At 40.3% G+C, this 24,879-nt stretch overlaps 2 protein-coding genes across 2 annotated transcripts in view; one reads left to right on the top strand and one right to left on the bottom strand.

Annotated features, from left to right (window-relative positions):
• The first annotated feature begins 14,576 nt into the window (after positions 1–14,576).
• CCDC169 (coiled-coil domain containing 169) overlaps positions 14,577–24,879 on the top strand; it is a 91,560-nt gene continuing 81,257 nt past the window's right edge. Inside the window, exons 1-2 of the mRNA XM_036745272.1 lie at positions 14,577–14,680; positions 22,048–22,130. Coding sequence (XP_036601167.1) covers positions 14,577–14,680; positions 22,048–22,130 — 187 coding nt within the window. The remainder of the gene's footprint in view (positions 14,681–22,047; positions 22,131–24,879) is intronic.
• Positions 22,954–23,283, bottom strand: LOC118838065 (40S ribosomal protein S27). Its single transcript, XM_036745273.1, has one exon. The coding sequence runs from the start codon at positions 23,264–23,266 to the stop codon at positions 23,012–23,014; it is 255 nt and encodes an 84-aa protein (XP_036601168.1). The 5' UTR covers positions 23,267–23,283; the 3' UTR covers positions 22,954–23,011.

Here is a 24,879-nt window from a genome sequence, read left to right as displayed (position 1 = left end):
CCCTGCTCTCAAAGAACTTACATTCTAATGGGGAAGAAAAGGATTATGCAAGCATTCAGCTACAAGTCACATGGAAAGGTCCCATAGTCCTTAGGAGATAGTGGCAAAACAGATGAAAGTACTTCTTCTCTAATGTCATTTCCACTGATAAAATCCTATCAGCTTCTGATGCTGAACTGTCTGACAGGCCTTTGGTGAGGAAAAATTTTCTTTTTAGGAATAGATCTGATAACACCTGCAGGAACACTTGCCCAGCTGCATCTCCCCAGGTATTATTTTCTAGGATGAAGACTATGGGCACTGGAATGGAAACATTGTCATTCCCGGGTATCATGGCTTGGGGTCCTGGGCTATCATTATGAGAGTCTGAGGGGAGATAATGATCAAAGTGGTGGTGGCTGCCTTATCTACTCAGCATATGCTGCCTCCTGTCTTTTCTCGAGGGTGTCTTGCTGCTTCAGCTTACCTGCACTGTGAGTGGCAATTGGCTTGCATTTGGTGGCAGTGGCTGGCCCTTTCTCCATAGGAGTTGCCTTCCTAGATAATGGCTGTAGAGGGCCAGCTCTGAGAAAGTCCATTCTGGGATAAGATAACAGACCAGAGGCCTGTTCTTGCCCTTGGGCTGATAACTTGGCAGATGGGCTCTCCATCCCTCCCTGGGCATACACGTGGTGCTCAGGATGAAGGCTCTTCAAGCCTCCCCGGTACACACATGCACTCTCCAAAACCCCCACGGCACACACGTGCTAAATACCACCTGTGGGCTATTAACACAATATTGTTTCCCTCAGTTTAATAAATGGAGTTGTTCTTTATTCTTCTGCCTGGCCCATGTTTTGTGCTTTTCTTTTCACTCTCCACGGCATTTGGCCATCTCCAGCCATTTCAGCACCACAGCCACTGGCAGCAATGGCTATGAAGCCTCGTCTGGAAGCAGGACCCACCAGTGGTCTGGGGCATGATCTTATGTCTTACTTAAAAAAGGAGATTTTCTGATCACATAATGAGAGTAAGAAATACCAAGTGAATAGCCCAAATGTAGTACTGGTATCCCAGGTATACTAAAAGAACCGGAGAAAGGCTCTTCTGGAGTTTTAGGGATGATTTGTACCCCTGGAAAGAGTGCTCAAAGCAGAGAGAGCATAGGGTCTATTGATGTATACATTTGGCAAATTATTTAGTTGTGTGTTTTCTGACAAAGGAAAAATACATGTAAAGAGTAATTATTACCTTTAAGTGTTTTTAAGACAAGGAGATTTCATATATTTTTAAAATTAGTTCCTTTGGCTACATGATTTCAGTGCAATGAATGAATGAAATTCTGTCCATGCTTCTTTATTTTACATTAAATTAATTTTTTTTTTTTACTTATCAAGCATTCCATTTTCCTCCATGCACACCCCACCCCCAAAGAAAAAGAATGATATACTTGGAGAACCCTTGAGAATTAGCAAAAAAAAAAAAAAATAGTTGAAACAGTTAACAACTTCAGCAACATTTCAGGATAGAAAATAAATCCATACAAATCATCAGCATTTCTATATACTACCAACAAAGCCCAGCAAGAAGAGATAGAGAAATTCCATTTAAAATAACTGCAGACCATATAAACTTGGGAGTGTACCTGCTGAGACAAACCCAGGAACAATATGAGCACAATTACAAAACACTTCATAAAAATACAGATCCAAACCATTGGAGAAATATTAATTGCTCATGGGTAGGCTGGAACAATATAATAAAAATGGTAGTTCTCCCTAAGTTAATTTACTTATTCAGTGCTATACCAATTAAACTACCAAAAATTATTTTATAAAATTTGAAAAATATAATAAAATTAGAAGAATAAAAAGTCAAGATTATCAAAGGAACCAATAAAAAAAATGTGAAGGAAGGCAGCCTAGCAGTACCAGATATCAAACTATATTACCAAGCAATAATCATTAAAACAATCTGGTACTAAGAAACAGAGCGGTAAATCAGTTGAATAAATTAGGCACACAATACACAATAGTAAATGACCATAGCAGTCTAGTTTTCGATAAGCCCAAAGATATGAGCATTTGTGGTAAGAGCTCACCATTTGACAAAAATTGCTGGGAAAAGTGGAACACAGTTTGGCAGAAACAAGGCATAGACCAGCATTTCACACTGTATACCAAAGATAAAGTCTAAATGGATAAATAATTTAGACATAAAGAATGATAGCTTAAGTAAATTAGGGGAGCATGGAGAAAATGTCTGATCTATGGATAAAGGAAGAATTTATGACCAAACCAGATATAGAGATCACAGGAAGTATAACGAATAATTTTGATTATATGAAATTAAAAAAACTTGCACAAACATGCAGATAAAATTAGAAAGAAAATTGGAAACTGAAGGGAAAATTTACAGCTAGTTTCTCTGATGAAGGTCTCATTTCTCAAACGTAGGAAACTGAGCCAAATTTCTAAAAATAAAACCTATTTCCCAGTTGACAGATATTGAAGGGATATTAACATGCAGTTTTCGAAAGAAATCTAAGCTATGATTTGCCACATGAAAAAATTCTTTAAATAACTACTAATCAGAGAAATGCAAACTAAAACATCTCTAAAATACCACCTGGCACCTATTAGATTGGCTAACATGACAGAAAATATTGGTGAGGATGTAGAAAAATTGAGACATATGCATTTATTGGTGGAGTTGTGAACTAGTCCAAACATTCTAGAGAATAATTTGGAACTATGCCAAAGGGCTATCAAATCGTGCATAACCTTTGACCCAGCAATACCACTACTAGGTCTGTATCCCAAAGAAATCAAAAAAACTGGAAAGGGACCTGTATGTACTCAAATAATTATAAAAGTTCCTTTTGTGGTGGGAAAGAACTGGAAATTGACAAGATGCCCATCAATTGGGAAATGGTTGAACAAATTGTGGTATATCATTGTGATGGAATACTTGTTCAGTCCTTTCGGTCATGTCCAAGTCTTTGTAACCCCAATTGGGTTTTCTTAGCAAAGATACTGGAATGATTTCCCATTTCCTTCTCAGCTCATTTTATAGATGAGGAACTGAGGCAAATAAATGACTTGCCCAGGGTGACACATCTAGTAAGTGTCTAAGGCCATATTTGAACTCGGAGAAGATAAGTCTTCCTGACTTCAGGCCTGGCACTCTATCTACTGTGCTACCTAGCTGCCCATGTGGAATACTGTTGTCCTATAAAAATGAGATGGATGGTTTCAGAAAAACCTGGGAAGACATATTAACTGATGCAAATGGTAATGAACAGAACCAGGAGAACATTGTTCACAGTAACAACAATGTTGTAAGAATGATCAACTGTGAAAAGACTTAGCCACTCTAATCAAGACAATTCCAAAGGACCCATGAAGAAAGATGCTATCCACATCTAGAGAGAGAGAAATGACAAACTCTGAATGCAGATTGAAGCATACATTTTTTACTTTATTTTTCTTGTTTTTTTTTCATGTTTTCTTTTGCAATGTGGCTAGTATGGAAATGTTTTGCATGATTTCACATGTGAAGTTTTGATATTAAATTGCCTGCCTTCTCAAGAAGGGAGGGACTGAATTTGGAACTAGAAATTTTTAAAAATTAATACTAAAATTTTACATGTAATTGGGAAATATTTAACAAAATAAAAATATAGTAAAAAGGGAAAAAAAAGAAACTGAAGAATTCAGAGAAATCTACCCAACATCTACAAGAATGAAAATGGAAAAAACAAAGTTTTTACACATATGCATACGTACATATATTTGTCTTTTGTGAAGATAGGAGGAAATGAACCTTTCTTCTTTGCGTGGGTAACTGGGATGATGGGTGGGACACTGACTATCAGACTTGATTCATGTACTGGTTAATCTTACTCAATTGTTTATTTTTCTTGCTCCTTAAATCTTTGTTGCAAGGAATGGCTTGCTGTGTAGGAGAGCAGGTATGGATTTGAAAATTAATGTGATTAAAATAAAACTAAGTGCACCAATAAAAATAAAAGACAAACATCAATAAAGGATGAAATAAACATTCTCTATACCTTGCAATCATTTTTATGGTTGTAAAGATGGACTTTTGGAAACTTCTTTTTTTACTTTTTTGAACTTTTTGAAAGCTTTTTTAAAAAAAGCCTTCATGAAGTAATTTTCTTAAGTATGTAATCAATTTTTATTTAAATAACTTTTACAACTATTTTCCACTGTAATACTATGTCACTGCACTTTCTTTGCACTGATATTTGGGAAGTCAGATGAGGCTCTTGGTTCAAACAGGGCAGAAGACTCAGAGAAGACTATTAGTTATCTGATGTTAGTGAAGGTCCATGGTGGCCAACTTTCTTTGTTTACAATACACTTGTCAACAGGTATCTGAAGGACAAGAAAAAAAGATTAAGATATAATCATTGCTTGAAGGTAAAACTAGAGTGCATAATTATTCTATATATGTTCATTATGACTTGACTATCTCACTGATGTGGATAATGTATCTGAAGGTGAAGAGTACAACCCATATAAACCTGATCAACTTGTGCAGTCATTGTCCATGATCTCCCATAAATCCACCATAAAGCTCCACCCAATATTCTGAGGACCTTCCTCCAGATCACTTGATGATATATTGATACCAATGGAGAATGCAGATTGCCTAACAGATATACCACACTCTTGCTATATGCCCATCTTTTTTTTTTTCTGATCATACATTTCTCTGATGGCATCCCTTATACTGGACTTCCCCTTTTACAATTAATTTCTGTAATGAGTTGCAGACTTCTTATGCCTGCCACATATATCATGTATCTCCATTAACCTTTAGTTGATTTTCAGTTTGTTTTGTTTTTTGGACTCTGTGGTATTTCTTTACTTAAAACCATATACTATCACTAGAAGAATATCTAAAAAGGTAAGCCTTTATATCAGAGAGAAGCTTAGGGCCATTAAAAAAGAAGCTTGCACAATTTCCCAAGGACAATCTGGATAACTCCTCTTCAGTTCTGATCTCAACACATTGCCTATTTGCACTGTTAGTACAAGACAGGTGTGCTAGTGGATGATCTCTATAGATTGATCATCTAAATGATACATTATCGTCTGGATAATATGCAATCTTGATGCCCTTGGTTTTTCCTGTATAGATAGTTAAGCTGAACTTGAGTGCCCAGTTCTCATTTAGGAGTCTTTGTACTGTTCAAGGGCTTGATGCAATCCCTATGATGATATCTTTAATAAGAACACCTTGAAGAACTCACCATCAATAAGCAATTACTCTTCCACTTGGACTATGAATTTAACATCCTTTATGACATTAGCAATTACATTCAACAAGCATATGTCTCCCTGTTTTATGTCTTATTTTAATTATCAGAGTCATTGAACAAAATTATGCCTACTGTTAAATCTTTTAAGGAGTCCTTTGAATAAAATAAGCATTTATGGAGCACCTTCTATATGCCAGACACTGTGACAAACAGGAGGAATATAAATTCAAAAGTAATATCCTTGCTCTTGAGGAGTTACGTTATAACAGAAGACAACACATGTGAGAGGACTGACCTGATCAGGAAAGAGAATTTGGGTTTGGTGAGTCACAAGGATGGTGATTGATCTATAGGGTAATTAATGGACATGTCCTTAACTGAAGGAATGGTAACATTGACTTGATTACTGTGCCCAGGGCAAGAGAGAAAAAGATGAGGGAAGTTCATATGCCAGGAAACTATGTAAATGGCTGGATGGGGTATGAAGTATGGTCTCATGTAAAGTAGCTAAACTTAGTGGCTGGATGAGGTTTTTTTGTTTGTTTTAGTTTTCAGCATTTATTTTCACAAGAGTTTGAATTACAAATTTTCTCCCCATTTCTACCCTCCCCCCCACTCCAAGATTCTGGTTGCCCTGTTCCCCAGTCAGCCCTCCCTTCTGTCACCCCACTCCCCTCCCATCTCCATTTCCCTTTCTTTCTTGTAGGGCAAGATAAATTTCTACGCCCCACTGCCTGTGTATCTTATTTTCTAGTTGCATGCAAAAAACTTTTTTTTGTTTTTGAACATCTGTTTTTAAAACTTTGAGTTCCAAATTCTCTCCCCTCTTCCCTTCCCACCCACCCTCCCTAAGAAGTCAAGCAATTCAACATAGGCCACATGCGTATCATTACATATAACCCCTCCACAATACTCATATTGTGAAAGACTCACTTTATTTTGCTCCTTCCTAACCTATCCCCCTTTATTGAATTTTCTCCCTTGACCCTGTCCCCTTTCAAAAGTGTTTGTTTTTGCTTACCTCCACCCCCATCTGCCCTCCCTTCTATCATCCCCCCCTTTTTTATCTTCTTCCTCCTTTTTTCCTGTGGGGTAAGTTACCGAATTGAGTATGTATGGTATTCCGTTCTCAGGTCAAATCTGATGAGAGCAAGATTTACTCATTCCTTCTCACCTGACTTCTCTTCCCTTCCTACAGAACTGCTTTTTCTTGCCACTTTTTTTGCGAGATAATTTACCCCATTCTCTCTCTCCCTATCTCCCTCTCTCAATATATTCCTCTCTCACTCCTTAATTTGATTTTATTTCTTTTAGATATCTTCCCTTCATCTTTAATTCACCCTGTGCCTGCTCCCTCTCTCTCTCTCTCTCGGTATGCATATATATATATACACACACATACATATATACATACATACACACTCACATATACATATATATACATAAACATATATATACACATACATACACACTCATAAATACATATATATACATAAAAATATATATGTGTATATATATATATATATATGCATATTCCCTTCAGCTACCCTGATACTGAGGTCTCATGAATCATACACATCATCTTTCCATATAGGAATGTAAACAAAACAGTTCAACTTTAGTAAGTCCCTTGCAATTTCTTTTTCTTGTTCTTTTTCTTGATTACCTTTACATGCTTCTCTTGATTCTTGTGTTTGAAAGTCAAATTTTCTATTCAGCTCTGGTCTTTTCACTGAGAAAGCTTGAAAGTCCTCTATTTTATTGAAAGTCAATATTTTGCCTTGGAGCATGATACTTGGTTTTGCTGGGTAGGTGATTTTTGGTTTTAATCCTAGCTCCATTGACCTCCGGAATATTGTATTCCAAGCCCTTCGATCTCTTAATGTAGAAGCTGCTAGATCCTGGATTATTCTGATTGTGTTTCCACAATACTTAAATTGTTTCTTTCTGGCTGCTTGCAATATTTTCTCCTTGATCTGGGAGCTCTGGAATTTGGCGACAATATTCCTAGGAGATTTCTTTTTGGGATCTATTTGAGGAGGTGATCTGTGGATTCTTTCAATTTCTATTTTGCCCTGTGGCTCTAGAATATCAGGGCAGTTCTCCTTGATAATTTCTTGAAAGATGATATCTAGGCTCTTTTTTTTTTATCATGGCTTTCAGGTAGTCCAATAATTTTTAAATTATCTCTCCTGGATCTATTTTCCAGATCAGTGGTTTTTCCAATGAGATATTTCACATTGTCTTCCATTTTTTCATTCTTTTGGTTCTGTTTTAGAATATCTTGATTTCTCATCAAGTCACTAGCTTCCACTTGCTCCAATCTGATTTTTAAGGTAGTATTTTCTTCAGCGGTCTTTTGGACCTCCTTTTCCATTTGGGTAATTCTGCCTTTCAAGGCCTTCTTCTCCTCATTGGCTTTTTGGAGCTCTTTTGCCATTTGAGTTAGTCTATTTTTTAAGGTGTTGTTTTCTTCAGTATCTTTTTCAGCATTTTTTTGGTTCTCCTTTAGCAAGTCATTGACTTGTTTTTCATGGTTTTCTCACGTGCTTCTCATTTCTCTTCCCAATTTTTCCTTTACTTCTCTAACTTGCTTTTCCAAATCCTTTTTGGGCTCTTCCATGGCCTGAGACCAGTTCATGTTTTTCTTGGAGGCTTTTGTTGTAGGCTCTTTGACTTTGTTGACTTCTTCTGGCTGTATGTTTTGGTCTTCTTTGTCACCAAAGAAAGATTCCAAAGTCTAAGTCTGAATCTGAGTCTGTTTTTGCTGCCTGGCCATATTCCCAGCCAACCAACTTGACCCTTGAGTTTTTCAGTGGGGTATGACTGCTTATAGACTAAAGAGTTCTATGTTCCAAGCTTGGGGGGATGCGCCAGCTCTGCCACACCAGCACTCCTCCTTCCCCAAGAACCCCCAACTAAGACTGGACTTAGATCTTCAGCAGGCTCTGCACTCCTGCTCTGATCTGCCACTTAATTCCTCCCACCAGGTGGGCCTGGGGCCAGAAGCAACTGCAGCTCTAGTTCTGTAGCTGCCCCACCTCCGCTGCCCCTGGGGCGGTAGCCAAACCGTGAACTCCTTCCACTCCCACAGCTTTTCCCACTAACCTTCTGTGTTGTCTTTGGTGTTTGTGGGTTGAGAAGTGTGGTAACTGCCACAGCTCAGTGATTCAGAGCTCTAGGGCACGCTGCACCCAGCTCTTGGCCTGGTTGGTCCCCACTGCCCACGCTGGGCTCTGCTCCGCTCAGCTCCACTCCCAGCTCCCTGCGGGATAGACCTCACCCAGAGACCATCCAGGATGTCCTGGGCTGGAGCCCTGCTTCTCTCTGCTATTTTGTGGGTTCTGCAGTTCTAGAATTGGTTCAGAGCCATTTTTTATAGGTTTTTGGAGGGACTCGGCAGGGAGCTCACACTAGTCCCTGCTTTTCAGCCGCCATCTTGGCTCCACCCCCCTGGATGAGTTTTTAATATCAATTCATATTCCTACTATACAAAACTTTTATGAGAATGACCTATACACACATTGAAGTCATCCTTGGTGAATATATGAAAAGGGAAACATGCAGATTTTCAAAAATTATTTTCTACAGCAGACCAACTCTTTACTATAATATGATTGATTGAAAGTCTTTAGAGAGTACAAGTCTCTACTGTACTTATCATTTGGTTGACTAGCAAAAAGAAGACTTCCATCTCTCTATACACAGCTTTTATCTGCCTCCTGGACTCCAGTCCTATATTACCAGCCCACCCACTAGACATATCCAACTGAATGTCCTATAGGTATCTCAAACTCACTATGTCTATAATGGAAAGAATATTTCTCTTCTCAACTTAGGTCAACTCCAACCTTCCCTATCTATTTCTGTTGAGTGTGTCACCTTTCTTCTAGTCATTTAGGTTCTCAACCTTTGGAGTTATCCTTGGCTTTTCCCTTTCCCTCACTTCCTATCAATTGCCTAATCTTGTCAATTTTACTTCTTTAATCCGTCCCCTTCTCTCCAGCTTTAGCAGCCTGTATCCTAGTTCTGATTTCCATCACAATAGTCTCCTGCGGGTCTCTCTGCCTTCAGTCTCTCTCCTCTACAATCCATAGAGCTGCCATACAGCTGCCCAAATGATATTCCTAAAGCAAGGGTCTAACCATGCCACATCTCTTCATCATTTTTTTGGATAACATACAAATTCCTCTGGTGGGTACTTAAAGCCCTTTACAACATGGCTCCAACACAACTTGTCAGCTTTATCATACTCCCCTTCACATGTTTTTAGAGCCAGCCAAACTGGCCTTCTTGCGTCTTCTCACATGTGATACCTCATTTCCTGTCTAGGAGCCTCTATGCAGGCCTCAAATGCCCTTTCTCCTCACAGTTATCTCTTAAAAGCCTTAGTTTCCTTTAAAGCTCAGCTCAAATACTGCCTCCCACAGGAAGTTTTTTCTGATCCCTCCAGTTATTAGTGCCTTCTTATAAATACTGCCTTTATTTTGTATATACTTATATGTGTATATAATGTCTCTCTTGATAGAATGTAAACTTCTTGAGGACAGGAACGGTTTTCATTTTTGTCTTTATATCCCCAGCACCTCACACATAATAGATGCTGAATAAATGCTTGTCAATTGGTCAGCTTCCTAAAATATCACCTTGAATATGTCATTCCATTACTCATATAGCTCCTATACTTAGAAAATAAAATGGGATAAAATTTCCCCCTTTACTTAGAGAAAAAAAAAATAAAAGCTTATTCTGACATTCAAGACTCTCCAAAATCTGGCTCCAAACTACTTTTCCACCCTATTTTTTTCCAGCTTTCCCTTTCGCAGAGCCCTTAAGTCACTTCATCTTATTTTTTAAAAAAATCTTAAACAAGTTTATTTTTTTATTTTTAGTTCACAACATTCAGTTCCACATCTTTTTGGGTTCCAAATTTTCTCTCCCTCCCTCTCCCACCCCCTCCCCGCAAGACAGCATATATTCCCATGTAGGTTCTACATATACCTTCACATTGAACTTATTTACATAATAGTCCAGTTGTAAAGAAGAATTATAAGCAATGGAATGAATCATGAAGAAGGAGAAATGAAACCAACAAAGAAGGAAAAAAAAAAGAGCAAATGCCTCAAGTTGCATTCAGACTCCACAATTCTTTTCTCTGGATGTGCCTAGCTTTTTCCACCATGAGTCTTTTGGAGCTGTCTTTGAACCTTGTATTGATGAGAGGAGTCAAGTCTATCCAAGTTAGACCTTACAGATATCATGTGTCTGTAATGGTGTATGATGTTCTCCTGGTTCTGCTCCCCTCACTCAGAATCAGTTCATATAAGTCTTTCCAGATTATAATGAAGTTAGTCTGTTCCTCAATTCTCACTGCACAATAGGATTCCATTACATTCATATACCACAGTTTGCTTAGCCATTCCCCAATTGGTGGGCATTCCCTTGATTTCCAATTCTTTGCCACCACAAAAAGCTGCTATAAATATTTTTGTACATATGGGTCCATTTACCACTTGTACGATCTCTTTGGGATATAGCCCTGTAAGTCACTTCATCTTATTGCCTTAACTCCCCTAAAGATACTACATCCCTGCCTGCCCTCTCCCAAAGAGATCTCTCAATTTCTCCAGCTTAGTGGTAGAAGATCAGGGGTCAGTTTGCTCCTTGCTCTTACAATGGCATCTGATTTTGCCTTTAACTTTGCCATTAACCATCTGTCAATATGGACATCATCTATCGCCACCAAATACAACCTCCTTTACTAGTTCTCTCAAGCTGAAATATCTGAAATCTTTCCACTCACTTAGATTTTTAATTGCTCAACTCTTCTCATTTCAATCTAATAGTCACCTACTTACTAAACTGAACTCCCTACCTATACCCATGGCCAGCCAATTTCAACTGCCCATGCCACACTTCTAGATTCTTTTGCTCCCTCCCATAGTACTAATTCCCTAACCCTGAATTACCTATTTACCTGTTTGTTCTGGCCCTACTCCTTGGCTGTACAATACTGCTGGAGAAATACACAAAGCTAAAGTACGAGACATGTAATACCCATGTAACAGACAAACATCCAACTGCAAGTGAGTGAGTGGTGCAGGCAATAAATTAAATAGGTCAGAATGAGAAGAGACTGATTTAGGTTGTAGTCACTGGGAAAAAGTTCATAAAAGAGGTATGACTTGAACACCTGAACAAAGTGGACTAGTTTTTTGGAACAAATTTGGTTTCCTTGCAATCTTTGATTAACATTTACTTATAATTTATGGATTCTAGCTTCATATTTCTTCCTTCCCGCCCCCCCCCCCGTATTTTCTGTATATGTCTCTTCCATTCTCTGAGTGTCTTTTCTTTGCTTCTGTAAAGTGTCTCTTTTCTTTCTTCACTTCAAAATCCCACTCAAAACTCCCATCATCCTCCCTTGACTCAACTAAAATGAAGTAAATCTTTTGAGCATCTTACATTTATTGTTCCACATATTTTGAATATGTCATATATACAGTTATAAACATTGCTTTGCCGGTGCATCCTAAGGGCAAGGGGACTTCTCTGACTTGCAACTGAAACCTTTTGTATGTGTTATCTTCCTCCATTAGAATATGAGCTTCTTGAGAGTGGGGAACTTGTCTTATTTTTCTATTTGTATCCCCAGTGCTTAGCAAGCACTTAATAAATGCTTCATTAATTCATTCTGTAACCCCAGTCCCAAAGCAAATTAGCATGGCACTCTCTCCTAATTGGTGGAGATGAATGCCCTGCCATTCATGAGGAGTGGGGTGGAGTTAGTGAGAGAGAAAATTTCATTCTTCAAACAATCTTTGAGTCACTTCAAGCTTTGAGTTGTTTTGGGTGCTTCTGGCTTCCAGCTTTGAGAAGGAAGATGGGAGAAGTAGACCCCATTCAGGTTACTGAAGGAAGACTCTGGAAAGACATGAGTGAAACTGGCAGTCTCTATCATGCCCCCTATCCCTAGCCTGCTACTCTAGAGGCTTTAGGAAGTTTCTCCTCAGATGGAATCTAGAACTCTTTTTCTTGGTTGAGCTGAGTTACCTCAATCTCATTGAGAGAACTCCTTCACTCTGTGTTGACTCGTATATATTTTCTCCTATGTATACCTTCTTTGAGTTCTGTTTTGCTACCTATCTGGATATGTGGGTTTTCTTTGATAACTCCTTTATGTTTGTTGATTGTAGAACCAGTATTTGGTGGAGGGAAAGTTGGTGCATGATTTTTTTGTTTGCAGATTATTGTGCAATCAGTGAAGACTCTGAGGTTGAGATGCAATAGCCTGTGGATTGGTTCTCTGCTGCTTTGCACTAATTTTGGCCTGATAGTTAACACCAAGAAAATGGAGGTTCTCCACCAGCCATTACCACACCATTCATATGTGGAACCATCAGTTACAGCAAATGGAGAAATTGTGAATGCTATGGATAAGTTCACTTACCTTGGCAGTATACCTTCCACGGATGCACACTTAGATGATGAGGTTGACACATGCATTGCCAGAGCTAGCTCAGTGTTTGGGAGTCTCTGAAGGAAAGTGTGGGAAAGAAGAGAGATGTTAGGCTGCCTACCAAAGTGAAAGTCCAAGAGCTATTGTGCTGACCTCATTGTTGAATGCCTGTGAAACTTGAACAGTATACCAACACCATGCCAGGAAACTGAATCGCTTCCATTTCAATTGCCTTCGGGGCTGTTCTGAAGATCACCTGGCAAGGTAATATGCCAGACACTAAACTGCCGAACATTCAAACCAGGAGCGCAACAAACCCATCAGGGCTGACCATGTTGTTCAAATTCTCGAAGTACATTTGCCTAAATGGCTATTTTATGGAGAACTCACACAAAGCAAGCACTCACAAGGAAGTCAGAAGCAGTGATACACGCACATTCTCAAGGTCTCTCTGAGGAACTCTGGAATCAGTTGTGAGACATGGGAGACACTAAAGAAGGTACTGTGCTTTATAAGCAAAGCAGAATTGAAGTAGCTCAAAAGAAATGTGAGATATGCAAATTTAGAGACATCTCTACTCCAAATGTGCATACAGACTATTTGTGCCTGACCTGTTTTGGTCTGATCAGTCACAGTTGGATACAGTAACTTGACTCTAACATTTTGATCTTCTTTGAGCATGAAGGATAACAACCAAACAATTCTAGCCTGGCAACCCCTCTCTTTGAAGAGAGTCAAGTGGCCTCCAGGCCCCAATTCCCTGCTCCTCCCCCTGGCAGGAGAAGGGGAGAGGGGAAAAGAAGATAGAGATGTCTGTTCTGCCTCCCTTCCATGCTATATGTGATGGATAGCCCTTACAATTCATTGAAAGTATCTGAATCAATGAAAGTTGAACCATATACCAGAAAGATCACTTGATTTGGAGTCAAAATATCTGGACTATCTGTCTGAGACTCAGTTTCCTAGTCAGTAAAATGGATAGCACTCCTCTCTGCCGTCCTCCCACTTGTGTGAGCACCAAGCACTGAAATGTGCAACTCATACCAAGTATCAACGGATGCCCGGATTAGTATACATTTGTTAATCTTGTATCTGGTGTGTGAGCTCCTTGGGGCCAGGACTCACTCATCTCCTTCCCCCACCTTCACAGGCTGCCAAAGGAGATCAAATGACACAAACTGAGGTCAGGATTGGGGAAAAGCAGGAGGTTGGACTGTATGAAATTTGTCTTTGGGCTACAGAAAGTCCTAATCTTAAGGAAATTGCCCAGGGTGAAGGAAAACCTTTGCTCTATGATAACAGCTAGGAAGGTCACAGTCTTTCTCCCCTCTCCTTCTAAAAGGCAGTTAAGTAACTAGACCAAGGTCACCCAACAGCGGAGTGTCACCCATAGAGGGGAGGGGTGGGCTAGGAGGGGCCCTCAGGAAAGAATGCTCTTCAGGCAGTTTTTCGAGATTGGCTCAAGAATGCTCTAAGCCAGTGAAACTGACACCGGTGGTCGCCAATCACAGAGCCGAAAGGCGAGGCGTATTGTTCTGCTTCACCAATCAGGGAAAGCTATCGAATATCCCGGAGCCCAGAACTCGAGGGCTCTCTCCTTCTCTCACACTTCGCCGGTCTGCATGGGGGCATCGAGTGCGAGCTTGGCCGTCTTGTGGCATTTCTCGGTGTGCCCGGAATCCCCGCTTCCTTCCGCCTACGGAGCCCCTTCTCTGCCTCCCCTGTCCAATGCTTCCCACCGTCCAGGCTTCTGCATCCCCGGGGGAGTTACCCCGGGGGCCGGGGGACAGTGTCTGTCGCTCCTCCGGTCCCTCCTGCAGGGACTGGGAGGGTCCCGACTACGTGACTATGGAGCCCGGCGCTCGCCATAGTGACGGCGCAGCTTCAGCCGGGAGGCTTCCCCATACTTCGCCCCGCGCTCGCCTTTCTAAATCGGCCCCTCGACCAAAAAGGTGCGACAGCCTAGTGAGCTCAAATTATGGGGGAAGGAAAAGGGGACACCCTGTGCAATTGGACCACAGACCGCCTTAGATTGGAGTTACTGGAGGAAACTCGATTGAAGTGAGTTGGAAAGAAACGAGGAGAAAGTGCCCGATGGAGTCCCGAGAGAGCTCTACCTGTGCCTCCCAGGTGGCGGGGCTGGCTGCTGTCCGAAGAGGCCCCTTATGCTTTAAAAAATTCCTAGGGAAAATGCCCTCTGTGCACGTGCATGCGTGCTGCGTAAGTCCCTGCCATGGCCCCCTCCCCGCCCCGACTTCCCAGCCCTCGCTGGGGGCTAAGATTCTGCTGAAGACCCACGCCCTAATCCCAAAGCCTCCGAGCTGCGGCCCTTGAGAAATTTGCCTTACACACTCTGGGACTCAGTTTCGCCTTCTGAAAAGTGAGAGCTTTAGACCAAGAGTAGGGTTCCCCAGCAGCCTTCAGTCTGGTAACTCCTATGTCAATGTCTCCTTTCTACTGAGGCATTAATAGGTCGAGATGAACTAGAATGAAACTGGCGCGTCCTTTGAATGTGAAATATTTTCACTGCCCCGGAACTAATGGTCCTATTTTACACAATTGCAATTTTAAACGGAAAATTTCGGGGGATTCATTCGCATTAATGGGGATTGGGCTGTTTTATAGCCTGGAACCGACTGCCGTAACTGTGTAGGGCGGATTTGAATACCTGTATCTATTTGGGGGACCAATGCTCACTAACCAGGATCAGGGTATATATGGCCTGGAACTAATTACCATGACACAATTATAGTGTCTAATAGTGCTGACTTCAATGCATGTGAACAGGGAGTGTCAGTGACAGTGTCAAAAAAGGTCAAGAAGGCTGAGGGAAAGGATATTAAGGAAAAGGATATTAGATTTGGCAATTAAGAAGTCACTGGTAACTTTGGAGAGAGCAATTTGGGTTGAATGATGAGGTTGGAAGCCAGATAGTAGAGAATTAAGAAGAGAATGAGAGGAAAGGAAATAGTCACTGAATGTAGATAGCCTTCTCAGGGAGAAAGAGAAGAGACTTATGAAATGATGGCAGGGATGCATTAGGTTGAGGAGTTTTGGAAGGAGGAGGAGACAGGCATGTTTGTAGGCAGAAGGAAAGCAGCCAGTAGGCAAGGGGAAAGGGAAGATAAGTGATAGTGGGGATAAAGTGCCTATAATCTAATGGAGAAGACAGTCTGGAATGGGATCACATAGGTGGGGGCTAGGGAGGGTTTGCCTTGGCAAGGAGAAGGGCTACCTCTTCATGTGAGACAGAAGTGAAGGAGAAAGTAGTGCCAGAAGACATCTGAGAGATGTGAGTTAACTGGAGAGGTAGGAGCTCTTGGTGAATGACCTAATTTTTTTTTTTTTCAGTGAAATATGAGGCAAGGTTTTCATCTGAGAGGCAGAATGGAGGAGGAGCAATGGGTATTTTAAGGAGGGATGCAAAGCTTTGAAAGAGCTGCTGTGCTGGGTGGGATAGTGAGTTAATTAGGGTGGTATAAAAGGATTGACCTGCCACAGTGAAGGCCCAGTTGAGATTATGTAACATAAATTTGTAGTGGATCCAGTAAGCACAATTTAGCTTGCTTGTTTTTCTCCATCTTCCTTCAGTAGCATGTAAAAATAGGACTGAAGGGAGCAGATGGTGGAACTATTCCAAGGCTAGGTCATGGCAAGGTAAGAACAGAGGCCACCAAAGGGTCGAGATGGTAGAGGGAAGAGAATGTAGCTAGTGCAAGGGTGAGGGTCTTGGATTAAATTACACCACTATGCTGACTGTCTACTACAGATTCTTATCATCTAGTCTCACCTGCCCCTCGTTGTTAGATGGCAGTTTTAAAAAATTCTTCCTTAATTCTATTATCACACTCCTCAACAGTCTTCCTAATCCTTTCCTTTTTCTCCTAATGTCTCCTCTATCACCATTTCTGCACAGACGTCCTCATCTTCTAGTTTACTGACAAAATAGAGGCTGTCATGAACTCTACTACTATGTACCTCAAAACGTTTCTATATATTCACTCTTCCTCCTTCCTTTACTACTCCTAGCTCTGAGGAAGACTCCCACCACCTACTTTATACTTTCATAGTCCCTGTGATATTTGATTACGACTGTTGTTCAGTTGTTTTCAGTCCTAACTCCTCATGACCCCATTTGGGATTTTCTTGGCAAAGATACTAAAGTGGTTTGTCATCTCCTTCTCCAGCTCATTTTACAGATAAAGAAACTGAGGCAAACAGGGGTAAGTAACTTGCCCAGGGTCACAAAGCTACTAAGTGTCTGAGGCCAGATTTGAACTCAGGAAGATGAATCTTCAGATTTCAGGACCAGCACACTATCCACTACACTACATAAGAGTAAAACTACTGTCCTCTCTAACCCCCTTTGCCTGTTCTCACCCTCATCTTCCTTGACCCTAACCTCATGTCTACCTCAGTTCAACCTGCCCTTCCCATTGTATGCCTTCTAGGATTCCCATACCATACTAGATTTTGTCCTTAATTTTGAACCTCTTCCTTTCAAGCTCTTTCCATCTTATAGTACTCATAGATACTTGGCTTCTCCTGAATGATAGTACATCCATGACCATCCACTCGAGCACTGGCTGCACTTTCTCTAATACCCTGCAGCACTTGGGGAGTTGGAGCTGGGAGTCAGAATACTCCTTGCTTGCCACTGGCACTGCCATCACTGAGCAACTTCTCCTTTGAAGTTCAAAATCACTCCATCAAAATTTATTCACCTGGTTGAAATTTCAGAATGGAGGACCCAGGTCAGTTTCCTTCCTTTCTCAAGGATACTAGTACCTGGTTCTCTGTCTTTCTCCAATTTCTGCCCTTATGCTAGGAGTTCTGTCAAACAGTCTAACCTCCCAGTTCTAAAATTTCAAATCCTTTTTCAAATTTCAAATTCTACTCAACCTAAAACATGCTAGAGGATGATCATACCTCAGTTCTTGCCATGACCCATATCCATGATAAAAAACTGACATTCCTCTGTATCTGACAATAACCTCCTGTCATTCTGTATGCCTTACTACTCTTAAATCTATTCTTCTTCATCATATGACCTCCAATCCCTTCAAACCTCAGCCTTTTCTCTCGGCCAGTCCTGCCACTCAGACTTCACTTTCCTTCCTTTACAGACTCAGCACTCTGAGCAGTGCAACACCACACTGTACTCTATTCTCAAATCACTTCGGCCTTGTCGTCTGGCTGCTCATGTTTTGCCAAACCCCAATCTTGGATTATTCCCACTACCTACCTCTTCTTGGGTGCAGCTAGGTGGTGGGCCTGGAGTCAGGAAAACTCATCTTCCTGAGTTCAAATGTGGCCTCAGACAAGAGCTGTGTGACCCTGGGCAAGTCATTTAACCCTGTTTGTCTGAAGTTTCCTCATCTGTGAAATGAGCTGAGGAAGGAAATGAATGGTAAGCCATTCCAGTATCTTTGCCAAGAAAGCTCCAAATGGGGTCGCAAAGAGTTGGACGTAACTGAAAAACAACAAACCCTTCTGCTCCTATTCATGTGCTTCTGATAGGAGTTGTAGGAATTCATGCAAATGAGCGGACTAGATTCACTGCAGATGTAGCCAATCTAACCTCAACTAGGCCCTTATTGAAGTTGAATCAAGGAAATTCGCTCTCTTAATTCCCTATCCTACTCATCACAGAGTTAATTTTGAACTGTCTCCTCTCTTCTTGTATCTTCACATCTTTTCCTTCTCCCAACTTTTCAGCTCAGTACTTTGCCTCATAATTTACAAAAAAACCCAAACAAACCCAACTGAGGCTATTTATTCATCATGAGCTGCCTTACTTAAAACGTAACGAATGACATGGGTCCTTTTTACCAAGGCTAGACCCATTGCCCTCAGACACCAGCCGTATAATTTTAGGTGAGTCACTTAATCTTTCTCAGCCTCATTTGTAAAATGAGTGGGGGTTGGATTCTATGGCCTCTAAGGTCCTTTCCATCCCTAAATCTGTGATCACAGGTGTCCTCGATTCTAACCCCTCCTGTCTGCTTTAGCAGATTGACCTTTCAATCATTCCTTCTCGTTATAATCGTAAATCTCACCCTACCTACTGGTTCCTTCCCGGCTGCTTTCAAACATGTCTGTCTCTCTCCTCTGTCCTTGAAAACACCTTAACTGTTTTCTGCCTTCTCTTCAACCTCTTCTTCATCTGTCCTCCATTTCTCAGGCAAATTCCTAGAGAAATGTATTCTTCATTTTCTTTCCTCCCATTCATTTCTCAAACCTTTGCAGGTCTGGCTTGCTACCTCTTCACTTAACTGAATATATTAGGAAGGCAGAATTTATGATTTCAAAGAGAATCTCACATGTGCCTAAAAGGTCCGGAACTGCAGGATATAAGGAATTCTCTAGGCAGAAGGCAGGAGAACTAAAGCATGTATTTACACTCCACAATAACAAGCCCACAAACCAGCATCCCCATTTTGATATTTTCATCAAAAGCTTCCAGGCCCAATAAGTCCGCCTTATAAGGGTAACCAGGAGGCCACAGAGAAGCGAGATGGTATAAGGCAAAATCGTATACATGCTTCCCCTCTACGGTAAGAAGATTACCCACTAGCCTCTAGTCAGCTCTGCTACTGGCAGCTCAGCTTCGGCTGTAGGTGTCTCTGGCTCCAACCGGAAAAGGAAAGGAGGATCTTCAAGCTGTCCTCTCCCCTCTTATAGAGTTTTTGACATCATCAAGCACCGCCTGAATGACCAGGGCCGATTGGTTCTTGACTTGGCCCTTCCCCCTAGCGTAGACCACGTTAACACACTTCCCCTCAGCCAGCCCCACGACTCATCACACAGGAAGCTCTGGTCCTGCCCCGGAAGAGCAAGCCCCAGCGTCCAGGGAAGCTCAACGAGGCAAGCTGAGTCATTCAAAGAAAACAAAGTCCATTCTGGCTACACTGAAACTGCTCACTCCAAAGTCATCTCGCCAATAAACTCCCCCTGCACTCCCCCTTCCCCCATCTCTTAATTGCCAAATGAGATTGTTTTTCTCACTCCTAATCCTCCTTGAGCTCTCTGCTGCATTTGATGTCGTTGACTACCATCTTTTCCTCGATGTACTCTCTCCTCTGGATTTTCCTGACACTATCCTCTCCTAGCTCTCCTCCTACCTATCTGTCCTCAGTTTCTTTTTCTGAATCATCATCCATATCACTCCCCCAACCTCTGCAATTATAGGTACACCTCCAAGGCTCTTTTTGGGGCCCCTTTTTTAAAGAGGTCATCTCCCCTGGGTTTTACTATGCAGATGACTTTCAGATCTCTACATCCAGCCACAGTGTGTCTTCAGATCCCCAATCCTGCATCACCAGCTGCCTGTTGCACATGTCAAATAGGATGTACCAGAGATACTTCAAATCCAACACTTTTGAAACAGAACTCATTATCTTTTCCCTCCAAGCCCAACCCTCTTCAAGACTTCCATATTTCTGTCAAGGGCATCACCATTTTCCCAGTCTCCCAAGAGTTTGCAGCTTCACACTATTCTCGTTCTTTCCAACTCCACGTATCTCCGTAGCTGCCAAATCTCACCATTTGTACCTTATGGCTGTCCCTTTTCACTACTCTCTCAGCTCCCACCTTAGTTCAGGTCCCTGTCACCTCTCCTGGATTATTGGAATGGCCTTCTAATTGGTCTTCCTGTCCTAAGTCTCTTCTAACTTCATTCCATTCTCCACATAGCTCCCAACTCAAGTCTTCCTGTCTCCAAGTCTAGCTCTGTATTCAGTATGCTAACTCCTCAAGGGAGGAACCTCCTTCTATAGGAATTCTTTATTGATTCTCCCAACTGCTAGTGCTCTTCCTTCTTAAGATAACATTCCTTTTGTATTCTGTGTGTATATATAGATATATATATGTCTATAAATATCTAGCTATTGTATGTGCATAGAGATTTGTCTATAGATATCTAAGTTGATATCTATAGACATATCTAGATATCTATATGGATCTGTCTACACACACACACACACACACACATACACATACCACATACACACACACACACACACACACACACACACGATATCTTCCCTGATAGAATGTAAACTGCTTGACAATAGAGACTATTCCATATTTGACTTTGTATCCCAACATGTAGCACGGTGACTGACACATAATAGATACTGAATAAATAAATGCTTATTGATTGATTGGTTGACCTGTATACCTGGTGGATTGCCTCGGGAAATTATAAGCTCTTTGAGGGTAGAGACCTTTTTTAATTTTTGTATTTGAATCCCTAGCATCTAGAACAGTGCTTTGAATATAAAAAGTTCTTAAGATCTTTAATTTAATTGAGTTCAATTGAAATGGAAACGTGGGTACATTTTTTATAGAGACGTAGTTCCATCTGATATTAGGGACACCTTTCATATTAAGGAGAGAGGAAAATCTATATGGGTGAATTTTTCAAATAACTGAAGCTTATGTCCTTAAACACCCAGACTTTTCATTTTAACTGTTCTGGTTAGAAATCTTTCTAAAATACATTTCATACAGACCTGTATTAAATTATAGTGAATATATTTTAACCTTTTATATTTGACTCATGGTTATCGTGAGTATTAGGCAATATAGTGGAAGGAGCACTGAATTATGAGTCTAAAAACCTGGGTTCAAATCCTGATCCTGCTATTTTTATATGACCTTGGGAAATTTATTTAACCTCTGGGCCTTAGTTTCTTTATCTGTACATTTAGAGAGTTGAACTAGGTGCTCTCTGCAAGTCTTTCCAACTCTTGATCCTATGATAGTTCTCATTATTAAGCACAATACTGTGATATTTTAATGGCTGTTAAGGTATCTTTGCCAACCCAACTTACCCCCCACCCCCACCCCAGTGACCCTGGTTACTGTGTTTTTATACTTCTTTAGTCTGCTTTTTACAATTTCCTCAGTTGTTTCCGTTTCTGTTGGACTGTCACTTCTTGTACTTTGAATTTGCTTGCTACTAGTAACAGTCCCCATCCATTTTCTTGCTTAAACATCTTCTGTGACACGGGAAACCAGATATCCAGACTTTTTAGAAACTTTTACAAAATAAGAGTAAATAGGTGCTTTCATGGTTGCCTTCCAGACTATCCTATGAAATGCTTTACTTTTCAGTGGATTAGCTTTGGGACTATTTTAGTTGTACAGAATATATTTTTTTCTCTTAGTTTTCATATGTACCTTTTCTAGTTGAAGGGTTAGGATAAATGTGTTCTGGATAAGTAAAATGTTACTGTATGTTAGTCTTATTACAGCATTTTTCTTCCACTGAATGATGGTAAACATTATTTAATCAATTTCTTTAATTATACAGGGATATAGTGCAACTCACAACGCTTGAAATCAGGAACAAGATAGTAGAATTGGAAGAAGGATTAAAAAATGTTGATGATGAAGGTATAATTTTTCTACATATTAGTGTTTTTCTAACTAGGAAAAATACTAGAGAAGGCCATGCAACCAATATTGCAATAAGACTATATTTTTGGTGGTTAATAATAGTATGTAAATAATAGTGCAATAAAATTCAACTTCAGTAGACCTGTTGCTATTTCTATCAGTGTTGAAGTATTTTCTTTCATTGTCGTAGGTTAATAGCTTTCTATACTTCTTCATCACAAATTGTTTTTATGCTTGTTTTCCCATAGATCCTATAATAGGTCATTTTACATTCTGTGAATACCACTTCTGTGCTTGGGTTATGTTTATTTGTTTTGTGTGTGTGTGTGTGTGTGTAAGATAAATTATCATTTACCATTGCCATAGTCTTCTCTTTTTTTAAACCATTTTATTATTTATTTTTAGCACTCTTTTCTTTTTTAATTTTGAGTTACAGATTCTCTCCCTTCCACCCCCTCTCCCACCTGCTGATCACGCAAGCAATATATCAATCATATATGTGAAATCATGGAAAATATATCTCCATATTAGCCATATTTCCATAAAAACACAAGAGAAATAAAACGAGAAAATTATACTTCAGTTTGTACTCAGGAGTTCATCAGTTCTCTCTCTGCAGATGGATAGTATTTTTTCATCATCAGTCTTTTGGAATTGGCTTGGATCATTGAATTTATCATTGTAGCCAAATCTTTCACGGTTATCATCATTATAACACTGTTGTTCCTGTGCACAGTGATTGTCTGGTTCTCACTTCATTTTTCATCAGTTCATGCCATGTTTTTCTGAAACCACCACCATCATTATTTCTTTTTTTTTTTTTTTTGTATCAAATTTGTTTTATTCTTTACAGTTCCTCATTCATCTTGATTCAGTCGTTAGTGCTGCTTCCGTCTGAAGGAGCATCCTTCTGTAAGTCTGGCCTTGCCTCCGGTAGGCTGACAGAGCACAGTGGAGCACCCGACACAGAGGACCACCGTTTGCGCATGGCTGAAGACAGTGGTGATTTTGTAGCACCCTGGGCACTTCACGTCCATGAAATACGAGTTGGGACTCTGCACCAGGCGCTTCTTCTTGTGTTTCCGCTTCTCCTCCTCGGGAGAGGGGTGCAGGAGGTCTTTCGCGAGAGGCATGTTGGCGCGGGGAGATCTTCACCGCCGGAAAAAGACCATCATTATTTCTTATAGCACAGTAGTGATCCATCACCATCGTATGCCACAACTTGTTCAGCCATTCCCCAATTGATGAACATTCTCTCAATTTCCAATTCTTTGCCACCACAAAAAGAGCTGCTGTGAATATTTTTGTACATACAGGACCTTTTCCTTTTGCTTTGATCTCTTTGAGATACAGACCTGGTAGTGATATTGCTGGGTCAAAGGGCATGCACAGTTTTATATCCCTTTGGGCATAGTTCCAAATTGTTCTCCAGAGTAGTTCACTACCCACCAGCAACTCAGTAGTGTTTCTTCTTTTCCTCATCATTTGTCATTTCTGACAGGTGTGAGTTGGTACTTCAGAGTTGTTTTAACTTGCCTTTGTCTAATCGGTGATTTAGAGTATCATTTCATGTGACTGTATAGATAGCTTTGATTTCTTCTTCTGAAAACTGCCTGCTTATATCCTTTGACCATTTACCAGTCTGGGAATGGCTCTTATTTTTATAAATTTGACTTAGCTCTAAGTATATACTTGAAAAATGAGGCTTTTATCAGATAAACTTACTGGAAAAAATTTTCATATTAGTTCATTTTCTGTGGTACCTTTTAGCATAATGTAGTTTCCCTGATTATCTCTGTTAATTAGGTCTATTTTTGCTTTTGTTTTATCTGAGATCATGATTGCTACCCCTCTTTTTTTTTTTTTTAAATTTTAGCTGAAGCATATTATGTTCTGCTCCATCCCTTTGTTTTAACTCTGTGTGTCTTTCTGTTTCAAGTGTGACTCTTGTAAACAATATATTGTTGGATTATCCATTCTGCTATTTTATGGGTGAGCTCATCCTGTTCACATTCACAGTTACAATTACTATGTATTTTCTTCTGTTTCTTCCTTTCTCTCTTTCTATCCTGTCCTTCCTCAAAAGTCTGTTTTGCTTCTGCCTCCCTTAATTTGCCATCCCTTTTATCATCTCCCCCATAGTTGCATTTCTATGACAACTGAGTGTATGTATGTATACATTCTTCCCCCTTTGAACCAATTCCTATGAGGGTGAGATTCAAGCCTGCCATACCTCCATTTTCCTCTCCATTATAAATGCATACCTCTTTTATGTGAGAAATAATTCCCCATTCTACCTCTCTCTTCCCCCTTCTCCCAGTGCTTACTTTCTTAGTCCTTCATTTTTTTTGGAGATAATTTCAACATAATTGACTGACACCCATACCCTCTGTCTATGTAAATTTCTTTAAACTGCCCCAATAATGATAAAGTTTTTAGAAGTTATACGTATCATTTTATCATATGGGAATGTAAACAATTTGACTTTATTGTTTACCTTTTTATACTTCTCTCAGGTTTTGTATCTGAATGTCAAATTTTCTATTCCGCTCTGATCTTTTCATCAGAAAGTTGTGTTTGTTTGTTATCCCTCATTTTCAATATGTGACCAGCTTCCCTCCTTTTTTGATCACATATTTACTGAATTATATGTCTTATGCTACTTATGAATCACAGTTCAAACTATGTAGTAGTTGTGTTTATAGTGGTTTAAATTAAGTGTAAAAATAGTTCATTCTCATGCAGA

Source organism: Trichosurus vulpecula, chromosome 2 (assembly GCF_011100635.1).
Source record: "Trichosurus vulpecula isolate mTriVul1 chromosome 2, mTriVul1.pri, whole genome shotgun sequence".
NCBI lineage: Eukaryota > Metazoa > Chordata > Mammalia > Diprotodontia > Phalangeridae > Trichosurus > Trichosurus vulpecula.
The sequence above is the reverse complement of the archived record's forward strand: the minus strand, read 5'-3'. Positions and strand labels throughout refer to the sequence as shown.

Coding starts and splice junctions, on each gene's coding strand:
- LOC118838065 (XM_036745273.1), bottom strand. CDS start 23,266: ATGCCTCTCGCGAAAGACCTCCTGCACCCCTCTCCCGAGGAGGAGAAG.